Raw genomic sequence first — 12,337 nt, forward strand, 5'->3', positions numbered from 1 at the left:
CCACTACTTGGCGACCGCCAGCAGCAGAGCCCTCCCCACCCCCCGCAGACGAGCGAGCCCTGTCTCTGCGGCCCCGCCTGCTCACCCCCCTCCCGTTTCTCTTCCGCCCACACATCTGTCAGTGGCCATTGTAGACATAAGCTGCTCGCCTTGTTACTGTTACTTTTTGATTTTAAGTGCAGTGGAAGAACGGTTGGGGACTGAATTGTGTTCCCCCCAGATTATATGTTGAAGCCCTAACCTCCAGTGGGACTGTTGGAGATGGAGCCTTTTTTTTTTTTAAATTTTTTTGTTTACATTAATTTTGAGAGACAGAGAGAGACAGAGTGTGAACAGGGGAGGGACAGAGAGAGAAAGAGACACAGAATCCGAAGCAGGCTCCAGGCTCTGAGCTGTCAGCACAGAGCCTGATACAGGGCTTGAACCCATGAACTGTGAGATCGTGACCTGAGCCGAAGTCAAACGCTCAACCTATTGAGCCATCCAGGCGCCCTGGAGATGGAACCTTTAAAGGGGGAAGGTTAAGTGAGGTCACAAGGCCGGAGCCCTGATCTGATAAGACGGGCGTCCTTTGAAGAAGAGGATGAGGCGGCAGGGCTGTGAGGACACGGCAGAGAGGTGGCTGTCTACGAACCCAGGAGACAGCCCTTTGGAGACCCCAGACCAGCCGCCACCTTGACCTGGACCTTGTAGCCTCGGGAACCATGAGAACGGTCCTCTCTGCTGTTGGGCTGCCTGATCCGTGGGGCGCTGTACCGGCGGCCTGAGCTAAGTCAGGCTGGAGTACACTGTGTTTTATGGGGCATCTTCAGTTTTACTGCCTCCTGATCCATTTTAGAAATGTATTTGAAGTACGATGTGAGCTCAGTTGAAGCCAAGTAGCTCTAAACAGCGGGGACAGAAAACCATTCCTGGCTCTCTCCTCCTTCACCAGCGCTCCCTCCCTTCAGGCAGCCGCGTTTTTCCCACAAGGCTGTGTTCACTTTACTTCGTGGGCTAATTTTTATGAGAGCAGCTTTGGGTTTACAGAACTGAGCACGAAGTATACAGTTGTCATCTATCCTCTCTTGTCCCTCCAGTTTCCCTTATTAAGGTCTTGGCATTTGTTACATTTGTTGTCTCCAATGACCTGATATTGATGCATTAACTAAGGTCTGTAGTTTACAGTAGGGCTCACCATTCAATGGGTTCTGATAAATGGAGAGTGACGGGTATCATGATGGTGTCGTGCAGAGTCATTTCACTGCCCTGAAAATCCTGTGCTCCGCCTCTTTGTCCCTCCTCCCTTCCCTCCAACCCCTGGAAAGTGCTGGTGGTCTCCACCGTCTCCATAGTCTTGCCATTTTCAGAATGTCGTTGAATCGGAATTGTACAGTCTGTAGCCTTTTCAGACTGCTTTCTTTCACTTAGTGATGTGCATTTAAAGTTCCTCCATGGCTTTTCACGGCTTGACAGCTCATTTCTTTTCAGCACAGAGTAATATCCCATTGTCAGGATGGACCACAGTTTATGTATGTATCCATTTACCTTCCGAAGGGTGTCTTGGTTGCTTCCAAGATTTCGCAGTTTTGAATCAAACATACGTCCTTTTTAAAAAAGCATTTTTAAAGTTTATTTATTTTTATGAGAGAGAGAGAAAGTGTGCATGAGCGAGGGAGGGGCAGAGAGAGAGGGAGAGACACAGAATATGCAGCAGGCTCCAGGCTCCGATCGGTCAGCACAGAGCCCGACACGGGGCTGGAACTCATGAACCATGAGATCATGACCTGAACCGAAGTCAGACACTCAACCGACTTAGCCACCCAGGCGCCTAAGGAAGATCTTTTATATAACCATTAAACCATAATTATATAAGATTAACAGTAACTCAATGTATCCTTCAATATCTAATTCATATCAAATTTCAATCCAGAATTCCTTCAAGCCCCACACATTGCATTTGGTTGGTTTTCCTCTTTAGTCTTTGGTCTAGAACAGTCTCTTGCCTTTTTTGTTTGTTATTTATGACATAGATTTTTTTTTTTTGAAGAATCCAATTCAGTAGTCTCACATTCTGAATCTGTTTTGACTGCTTCCCCATGGTTTGATTGGGTTTAAGTAGTTTCTGGCGAGATGCCAATGGAGATGATGTCATAATGTCAGCGTTTCCAACTTTGTTGGTGATAAGCTGTGCCTCTCAGATGAGGCGGTGGTGGCCAGAGCCTCCCTTATAAAGGGACATGTTTCTCTGCGGACGTAATCTGTGGAGGGATATTTTGAGGAATGTTTTGTTTTCCAGTAACCAATTGCTGAGTGTTTTTGGAGTCCGTTGATAATTATTAACTAAACTAGTGATTACACAATGTTAATTTGCTAATTTTGTCTTGCTTTGTGCATCCCCCCCTTTTTTTGCTTTTGTCATGACAGAGTCATGACGCTTTCAGTGTTTTGACATCCATGTTGTCATTATTTTTACTTAGCATGCTTTATTTATATTTATTCATTTATTTATTTATTTATTTATTTATTTATTTATTTATTTATTTTTGAGAGACAGAGAGAGACAGCGTGAGCAGGGGACAGTCAGAGAGAGAGGGAGACACAGAAACCGAAGCAGGCTCCAGGCTCCGAGCTGTCAGCACAGAGCCTGATGCGGGGCTCAAACCCATCAGCCGTGAGATTATGATCTGAGCCAAAGCCAGACGCTTGACTGACTGAGCCAGCCAGGCGCCCTTTAGCATGCTTTTAAAGTCTCCTTTTGTGGGGCACCTGGGAGGCTCAGTTGGTTGAGTGTCTGGCTCTTGATTTTGGCTCAGGTCATGATCTCATGGTTCGTGAGTTCAGGCCCTGCGTGGGGCTCTGTGCTAACAGCGTGGAACCTGCTTCGGATTCTCTTCTCTCCCTCTGTCTTCCTTCCCCGCTTATGATCTCTCTCTCTCACTCTCTTTCTCTCTCTCAAAAATAAATAAACTTTAGAAAAAGTCCCCTTTCGCTATTTTCTTCTCTCCTAAAGATGTGCTCGTGAGATAGAGGGGAACAGGTAGTACCTGCCGTCTGCCCACTGCACTGCCCTGCCCGGGGGACAGATGGGCAAACTAACTCAAGAAAACAATCACTTTGTCAAGGTTGCTTAAGATCCCATGTGGTCAGAACTCCAGTCTGACGGTTTCACCAACTAGCATCCATTTCACCAGATGTAACCGAGTCGAACGATGCTCTGAATACTGACATTTCCCTTCTCATATTCGGTTGCGTTTCGTGAGGCAGGAGATTGACTGATTTGGCTTTAGTTACATAAATGACTGTGTATTACAATTGTGTTTTCAGGTTTGGGGGTCTATCATCGCTTTTCAGAGCTACAGAGCAGAGATCTTTCGTGGCACTAGCTGCAGTATTTCCGCATTAGCCTCACGTTGTTTCCTCTCTGCTCTTTTTTTCTTGGCCGTGCTGGGGACAGGCTGAGCAGCAGCTTGCAGACTCATTTGGCAGTGGGACTTTGTTTCTCCAAAGAGACTGCACATCTTCTTTCAAACCTTTTACTTTGCCAAGGGGGTGTGATTTGTTCCAGCGGGTGGTCGTTTAAGTATCTAATAAAATCAAGAGTGAGGCAAGGGTTGCTGTGACGGGTTGTCTGTGGGTGCTCTGCACAGTCCGTGGTGCTACTTACACTGCAGAGTATGTAACCAGCGCTCCTTGGAGTCGTGCAGGGTACGGTCTAGGTGGCCTCAGGCATGGCACCCTGGGAAGTGGCCTCATTTTATTTTTTTTATTTTTTAGTGTTTATTTTTGAGAGAGAGAGGGAGAGACAGAGCGTGAGCAGGGGAGGAGCAGAGACAGAGAAGACACAGAATCGGAAGCAGGCTCCATGCTCTGAACTGTCAGCACAGAGCCCGATGCGGGGCTCGAACCCATGAACTATGAGATCATGGCCTGGGCCACAGTTGGATGCTTAATTGACTGAGCCACCCAGGCGCCCCTGGCCTTGATTTTGTCAAGTTGAAAGCAGTGGAATTTTGAAATGGAAGTAACATAAATATACGGTCAGAGATTGGAATGTCAAGCTCTTTCCATCCAGTGAGGTAGATTTAAAACACAATGAGTTGTTATCTTCTACCTCACAAATCTTATACTTGAAATTTCTTTTTTTTTCATAATATTTTTTTGGTGATTACTTGTTTAAATTTTTTTTAATGTTTTATTTCTTTTTGAGAGAGAGAGAGAGACAGTGTGAACAGTGGAGGGTCAGAGAGAGAGAGAGAAACACAGTATCTGAAGACAGGCTCCAGGTTCTGAGCTAGATATCAGCATAGAGACTGATGCGGGGCTCGAACCCACAACTGTGAGATCATTACCTGGGCTGAAGTGGGACGCTCAACCGACTGAGCCACCCAGGCACCCCTACTTGGAATTTCTGTGTGATGTGGTCAAGTTTTGACAATGGTTTTCACGAGCCCTTTTTCAATTGATTATAGTCTTAAAATTTAGGAAAGTGTATCAGTAATCGTGGGTTTATTGCTGTCATTGACAAGCTGGCCATCCCAGTGGCCTAACACGACAGAGGTAAATTTTTCCTCCACGTCACATCTGGTGTGAGTTCCAGCAGGCCTGGGCTCTGCACTATACGGTCATTCGGGGACCCAGGTCTTTGAATCTGGTGGCTCCGAAGTCAGTCCTCCGTGACCTCCAAGCCCTTCACCCGGCTCCTCTGCCTCTGACTGGCGGTTGAAGAGAGAGAATGTCAGGAAATGTGCGGGTGACCTGGGAGGGGCATCTCTCCTCTCTATCTACATGCCATTGGCCAGAGCTCACTCGGTTGTCCCCATCCAGCTGAAGGGAAGCTGGGAAGTGTCTCTGTGTGTCCAGGTGGCCAAGTCACTGGGGTTTAGGACATGTGTGAGTCCGTATTGTAAGGCTGACCTCTTTTCTCTATTTCATTTCTTCTCCAGGAGACTTCTTGGCATCATCACGAAAAAGGATGTTTTAAGACATATGGCCCAGATGGCAAACCAGGACCCTGAATCCATCATGTTTAATTAGAAACAAGGTGGCATTTGTTTTGAGTGAAACACAACTGTGTCATTTTAAAAGAAATAAACAAATGATATGTTATTATCCTAATGAACGATTATATGCTGGGGGCAGTGGAAACAAAAGCTTTGTTTGAAGGGAAGGAGGATAAAACCTTTTCTTAAAAAAAAAAAGACATCGACGAGCAGGCATTTCATAGCTCTAACCCCTTATGAGTTTCTAGGTGTGTTTCTTAATGAGTTTGTTAGCCACTATGGGAGCACGTGGGTGAGTGTAAACGATGTGGTTTGTACAAGGACACGGAACACAAATGCCAAGTCAAGAAACATTTGCCCCTTCTGTTTAAGGCTGATGTTTGCGAAGCTTTGAGTCTGAAAGACAAAGGGGTGTTGGCCTGTCAGCGTCCTTATTTATTGGTTCCTGAAGTTTTGCTGCTATTTTACTGAATTGGATTAAAGATATTTGCACTTACTTTGTCAGAAGAGAAAAAGCGATTCAATTTGAACCGAGTGAAAACTGCAAGGAGCCAGTGGGCTCGCCCGTGACGGTCCCATTGTCCCGCTCCCGCCGTCAGCCGAGCACTTTGCTTCTCCATCCTCTTCTGAACCAACAGCCGTGGGGCTCCTGCTATGGTGACTATGAAGAAATCATTTCTCGGTGCAAGACCGGCATCTTGGGACCGACCGCACAGTAGCCTGCTCGCCCATTTAGCGCTGCACATCTTGCCTCCCACGCAAAGGGACCCGCCCCGATTTTTAGGGTATATGCACCTGCTCGTTGTTTCGCATCCCTGTTGCATGTGCCTCACTTGTTTATCACTATTGCCTGTGCATTCTTAAAGATTGATCAGTCCAGTACTTTCCATGAGCCATAGCCTTTATGCTGCCAGCTTGCCGTAAGTGTGCTTTAATTTCCAGATAGCGTGCGTGAGAGTCCAAGCAGGCTACCCAGTGTTACTACTCATGTTTCCTCTCAGATCTTATTAAATACGGCTGCAGAGAGGGTGAGGCATACGAAGTCTCAGTGGGAACTCCTCCAAATGGATTGCTAGAGAAATACTAAATTGATTCTAAATCTGTTCCATTATCTTCTCTGTAGGATGCAAAATGTCCGGCTTTCATGCCTGAGCCTGCACTCTCCCACTCGCCATCAAAGCGCAGAAGGGCAGAGTTAAATTGGAGGCAGCCCGTTTGAGCCCTGGGCATCTTTGTATTGAACTTAACGGCACGTTTATCCCTTTAGCCAGGACCTTGTCCTTTTTCTGTGAGAAGGAACCAAACTGCGGTTCCGGTCCGCTGTGGCCTCGGTGGGAGCCCCCATGTGCCCTTTCACATGTGTCTCTGCACCTCCCTTCCCACCTTTGCAATCCCGGCCTTGGATCCTGGTGTGCCAGGTGTGTGTTTGGCCGAAAGTAAGAAAAAAATCCCACGAACGGTGACGAGCTGAATGAGAAACCCGGGGCCGGGCACTTCGCGTGTCTCTATATCATCATCCGGAAACCGTACTCTTTGCTGCTGTTCTTCTGCCATCCTTGGTCCTTTGGCTTTTTGCTTCAGAGTCACAAGCTGGTTACTGAGCTGCCAGCCAGGCCGTCTGCTTCCTGGGCAGGAAGAGGGAGGAGGAGGCACGTAGTGAGGGGCGATGCCTGTGTTTGGGAAGCAGAACTTGCCTGCAGGTGGCCAGCTCACGTCCATTGGCTGGCGTTCGGTCACATGACTCCCCTGGGCTGCACGCAAGTTCTGGCGAGGCATGTTACTCTGTGAACGAACTTTGGAGGCTCCTCGTAAGGAAGCGGGATTGGTCGTTGGGGGGGAAGACCGTCCCCTGGATTGTAGGCCATCATCGCGTCCCTGTTGTTGTCCTTCCTGTCCTCCTTACTCTCTCTCTCGCTGGCCCCTCCGGATACTCTCCTCACCATACGGTTTCCCACCCCTTCTCTCAGATCCGATGTAGAACTCCCAATCAGACGCCGTTGTTTCTCAGCCCTCGTAAAAACGCTCATTGGGCATAAAAACCTTGCTACAAGCAGGGTTCTGTGAAACTTCTGGTCAATAGGAGAAAACGTACTGCTGTGTCCTCTGGGTTAAAAAACAGTTAAGTCAGAATGATGTTGCACAGCCGCTTCATGTGGGAACACCGGCCAGTAATAGAGAATCTGATCTTTGTGCCTCGTTCACAGCATATAAGTGTCGAGTCACCGGTCCTAATATTAGTGTTGTTGCTGGGGTCTCCATGGAGCGCGTGCAAGTGACGCTGGGTTCTCCTGGGTTGAAATCCTACAAGGTCTTCAAGATGGCTTCATGTAGTTCCTGCCAACTCCTGCGTGGCCTCCTGAAAGAGTATTAGTCATAGCCTGGATTTGTATAATCCAGAAGGCCCTTTCAGCTAAAACACGGAGTCTCAAAAGGGAACACGAAACCGTGAACAGATGGCCAAAGGGCAGTGAAACCACAGAATTTCTTCCTCCTCCAGATGAGGCCATAGAGAAATGAAAGGGTAGCTTACTCCAGGCCAAGGTCACCGAGGGGGGTTGTGTTGTGTCCTCCTCCCCAGGGCTTAAGGTAGAAGAGGTCCGAAAATTCATGGCAAACAGTTGAGAGCATTACTTGACTCAAATAGCCTTGTTTTCCTTCGTAAGTTGAACCTGGAATTTGTCATGGAGTTCAGGCTCTGGACAACAGAAGGTCATGGTCAGACAGGCAGGTTAAGGTCAAAGGTTGAGAGTTTGCAGCGGTGCTACCAGGGCTGATTGCCTTCCTCCCGTGGAACCCTGAGTACCCTGTGTGGTCCACTTGCCCCCTGGCCTGGGCTCTCACACAAACTTGATGGGGAACGGGCTTCCTTGCTCGCTCGCTCGTAAAAGTACGTGGGATTCTGAAGGGATTTGCTGTAGCCAGTGTAGAACCTCGTTTACTTTATCTGGCCATCCGATGAGCTGGAAGAGTAGAGCTGGATGTGGAAGTAAAATAAACATTTCTCAGAACAGTGTGTGTTTCTTTTTCCAGAACCAAAACCTTTAGACTCCGGTAGAACTTTCTGGATCCTTTCTGAATCAGTGGTTTATGTAAATAAACATAAATGGGGGACGAAAGAGGAGTTCTTTAATGGGGCACATCAACCTATTTCTTGCTCTCCCTCTCGACTAATAAGAAAACGTGTTGTAGAAGGACACATACCATAAAGAGCCCCCCCAGAGGGATACTTGAATTTCTTGTGTACTTTGGGCCCCACCACCCCGAAAATGCAGATGCGTGGGTGGCATTCATGGAAAGGTAAATGTGTTAGAAGCAAATCAATACTCCATGTTCACTGATCCTTGGAACCAGGCAATCTCAAATTTCTCTATTTAGGACTTCCCAAAGACCTTACAAAGGAGAAGCCACTCAGTAGATCTAGTTTTGGCCCCGGCAAGCCACAGAGACGGAGAAATTCATTTCACTTAGGTGAGAACTGGTTACTTTGAAATATCAACAAGTGCAGATCTGCTCAGGACTCCTTATCACATGCCAAGCTGGAAAAGATGAGACTCGCAAGGAGGAGCAGAATCGAGTTACCTAACTGTAATAGTATGCCTTCATTTTCATTTCGCGTGGGCGGCATTTTATCGCACTCAGCTTCTAGCCTTTGAAATGATTTACGTGACAGGGGAGCATGTATATCTAACTTGGGGACATTAACCAGACTCCATTTTCACTGGCGCAGTAATAACTATTTATTTGCCATCCTAGGTGTGCTGGGAATGAGCCTACGTGTGACTTTTATGAGATCTATTTGCATTTGGTGTTGGAACGACCACAGAGCAATGTGGTTGGTTTCTTTTTTAATTGTAACCCTCTGTGTAAACGCTGGCACCTTATTAAACATTAAATGTTTGAACTTTCCTTTTAAAAATAAAACAAGCACAGTCCTCAAGCAGCATGTTGTAAATGGAAGAGATACTGATTTCGCAGCTGTTTCTGCCCAGACGGACCCTCAGGAGACCCAGTTCTGGGGATGCTGAAGTATCTGGGGACGTTGAAGACCTTTTCGTAAGATTTTCACCCAAGATCATGGCGTCCGTTTGGTCAGCTGTAAAATCCTGTGCTCTTAGCCTGGTGGGTGATGGCTAGGTAACAGTTCAGACCTGGGGCTATGCCTGTCCAAGGATGGGGCAGGCTCACTGTCCCCCAGGCCATCTGCGTTTCTGCCCCGTGCACAGAGGCTGGGGAGGACAGGTTGGGCAGTGGTCCAGCAATTCTTTCCAAGCTTTCTATCTATCCCTTTGGGAATCACAAGGGTTTAAGTCCTTCCCCAACAGGTTTTTATTTCTTTTAATTTTCAACTTCACAAGAATTTGAAGGGAAAAACACAGAGAATACCCACATCCCTTTGATGACCTAGAAGAGCAGTGAGAAGAGTCCCTTCTAATTGGGTGAGGGAGCCAGCCTGAGGACTGCTTAGGGAAGACTGGCCTCAGCAGAGGGGCCAGCAAGTGCCAATGTCCTGAGGTGTAAACGGGCCGGACTCTCTGGGCTCCCACTAGGGGCGGGGGGCTGCAGGGTGGGTAGTGCTTGGGGGAGGGAGTTTCGGGCGTTTGAAGTTGGTTTTGTCTTTCCTCTGGTGGGAGGAGGCCAACACAGGCAGATGCTTCCGAGCCTTGTAGGACCAGCTACAGACATGAGGTTTAGGAAGAATGACGTGCTTCGACTTGCACCGCACAAGAGCCCTTCTGGCTGTCGTATAGTGGGATGGAAGCCAGGAGTCTGGCTAGGAGGGTTTCAAATACACGAGTTGTGGTGGAGGCTTGCCCCAGAGAAAGCTCTGGAATTCTGGATACACTTCTGAGGTAGAGCCAACAATTTGTTGATGGAGTGGATATAACATGGTGCAGCTGGGCAAGGGATGGATGCCTGGGTGGCTCAGTTAGTTGAGCGTCCGACACTGGATTTCAGCCCAGGTCACAATCTCATGGTTAGTGGGATTGAGTCCCACGTCGGGCTCCATGCTGACAGTGTGGAGCCCGCCTGGCATTCTCTCCCTCTCTCTTTGCCCCTCACCCTGCTTGTGCTCCCACTCTCTCAAAATAAACTTCAAAAAATAAAGTGGCGTGGGGCGCCTGGGTGGCTCAGTCGGTTGAGCATCTGACTTCGGCTCAAGTCATGATCTCATTGTTTGTGGGTTCAAGCCCTGCATCGGGCTCTGTGCTGACAGCTCAGAGCCTGGAACCTGCTTTGGATTCTGTCTCCCTCTCTCTCTGCCTCTTCCCTGCTCACACTCTGTCTCTGCCTCTCAAATATAAATAAACATTAAAAAATGGAAAAAAATAGTCTTAAAAAAATAAAAATGGTGCAACTGAGTTGCCATTTACTGACATGAGCTGGACTAGGTGAAGAGCTCCATTTTGGAAATGCTGTGTTGGAGGTATTTGTTGGACCCTGACCACCAGAATTCAGGAGAATCGTTGAGGTTGGAGACCTAAATCGAGCCATTGGCATCTCAGGGGTATTAAAGGCATGCCTGGAAATTTCCAGTCTAATGATACCCTAAGTGCAAACAACCAACGTTCTGACAACTGCAGTATTGAGTTTTTGGGGAGTCATGCTCGCTGACTCATGCACCGATAGGACTGCGCTTGAATTCCAGCCTCACTGCCTCCCATCTGTGTGGCACCGTGAAGGGGTCAGACTGTGAGCCTAGATGCTCCCACCTCTGTAGACCGAGCTCCGGCCCTTGACAACGGCGTGGCCGTGGGAATTAAGAGACCGATTTTGTGTTGTCGAAGGACCTCCACCTTTGGTTGAATTACGAGATCCCAAAAAGTAATACACATCAGGCTAGCCAATTGCCTTCTTTCCAGCTCTGTCTTCAGCCCTTTCCAAAACACCAAAATGAAACCAAACAAAAGCTCTGCTCTTTTAAGGGGTGTCAACAAGGTCTTGCTGACCCCAAATCAATGGCAAATTTTAGAAAAGAAACAACTTGGTAAGAAATTCCAGTTCTCTGGAGCTTTGTATTGGCTCGGAGAAGAGAAAAAGCATAACTGGTGTGGGTACGGAACTATTGATGAGCTTAAAACGTGGGGCGCCAGTTCACAGAACACAAGACTGTGCTCCTTGCTTATTTTCAGACAACAGAAAACCTTGGTGTTCATGTAGAAATAAGTCTCGTTAGTAAAGCTCATGAAAGACCAGCCCTTTGTGGGCCTTCGCTATTACCACGCCCCCCGCCCCCGGCCCCATGTACTTAAAGACCAGAGGGGGAGTTTGAACAAACAGGATTTGTCTGAGAGGTGACAACCCATCAGTTTTAATTCTGGGAGCTTAGCTACAGCTAACCAGAATGGCCTTGCCAATAAACGTCAGGGGAGCGGGCAGGCTCCTTCCCGGGGCTTTCGAGAATTGAGACAGGACCGGAGACTTCCACGTCTTCCTGGGACACGCACTCTGGCCAAACACAAGGGAGCCCCGCACGCCTGATGCTACAGCGCGTCCCCAGTTCACTGGTAGTTAATTGGCTAGAAAGAAGCTACCAGATGGGAAGGTAGAGAGAGAGCCTCTATTCTTGGCACCTTCCTCAACATTGCGTTTCAGTAAAGAAATGTTCTTCTCTTTCCGAATGAGCAATAAGCAAAGAGCACCTTGTGGGGATTTCCAAACCCCTTTAGTCGGGGTTTGGCTCACAGAACGAAGGGAGCAATTTCTATGTGATTCCAGGCTCTGTTATGGAACACATATTTCAAAGATTAAACAGCCGCCCTCAATCTAAACAGACCCTGTCAGAGAAATTGGAAACACATACATAAATTCTCGTCCCACAGGCTGCCTGTGACAGGTCGAGTCCAGAGGACGCCTGCTGGTGGTAGCACATTCCTTCCTTCTCTGCGGCTCCATGTGCGTTTCACACACAGTCACGCCACCGTCTTCTTGCCGATGCTAACCCAAAGCGGAAATTGGAGCTAGCTTCCTTTTGATGGGCTGATTTCCTTTCCTGACATTTCTTAAACTTCAGCCTGTCCCCAGAAAGATGAGCATTTCCAGGAGTGGCTGGTGGGTGATTTCCATCCTCTGGGGAGCAGCCAGTTGCTCCGTGGGGCTGGAGTCTCTGCAGAGATGGGAGAACCCAATGGCAGGCGCATGCCGCAGGGCGCCCGGCGGAAAGCCTGGATCCTGTGCTTCGCGAGTTCGAAAGTCCTCATCTCTTGGGACCAGGATTGCAAAGACTAGTCCTTGGGAAGTGCTGGAGGCGGGGCAGGAGTGCGAGGGGCCAGCAAGGCTTCTTTTTAGTTTCTGTGCAGAGCTGAGCGGCCTGGGAGAAGGGAGTCCCCTTTGATGGACTCACAGCACATCATCCG

At 48.2% G+C, this 12,337-nt stretch overlaps 1 protein-coding gene across 1 annotated transcript in view; it reads left to right on the forward strand.

The window, feature by feature from the left end:
* The window catches only part of CLCN4 (chloride voltage-gated channel 4), a 65,362-nt gene extending 56,443 nt beyond the window's left edge, over window positions 1-8,919 (forward strand). Inside the window, exon 13 of the mRNA XM_029930525.1 lies at window positions 4,926-8,919. Within this exon, the coding sequence (XP_029786385.1) occupies window positions 4,926-5,016 (91 nt within the window). The 3' untranslated portion in view covers window positions 5,017-8,919. The remainder of the gene's footprint in view (window positions 1-4,925) is intronic.
* Window positions 8,920-12,337: the final 3,418 nt, after the last annotated feature.

Source organism: Suricata suricatta, chromosome X (genome assembly GCF_006229205.1).
Source record: "Suricata suricatta isolate VVHF042 chromosome X, meerkat_22Aug2017_6uvM2_HiC, whole genome shotgun sequence".
In the NCBI taxonomy this organism is placed as follows: Eukaryota; Metazoa; Chordata; class Mammalia; order Carnivora; family Herpestidae; genus Suricata; species Suricata suricatta.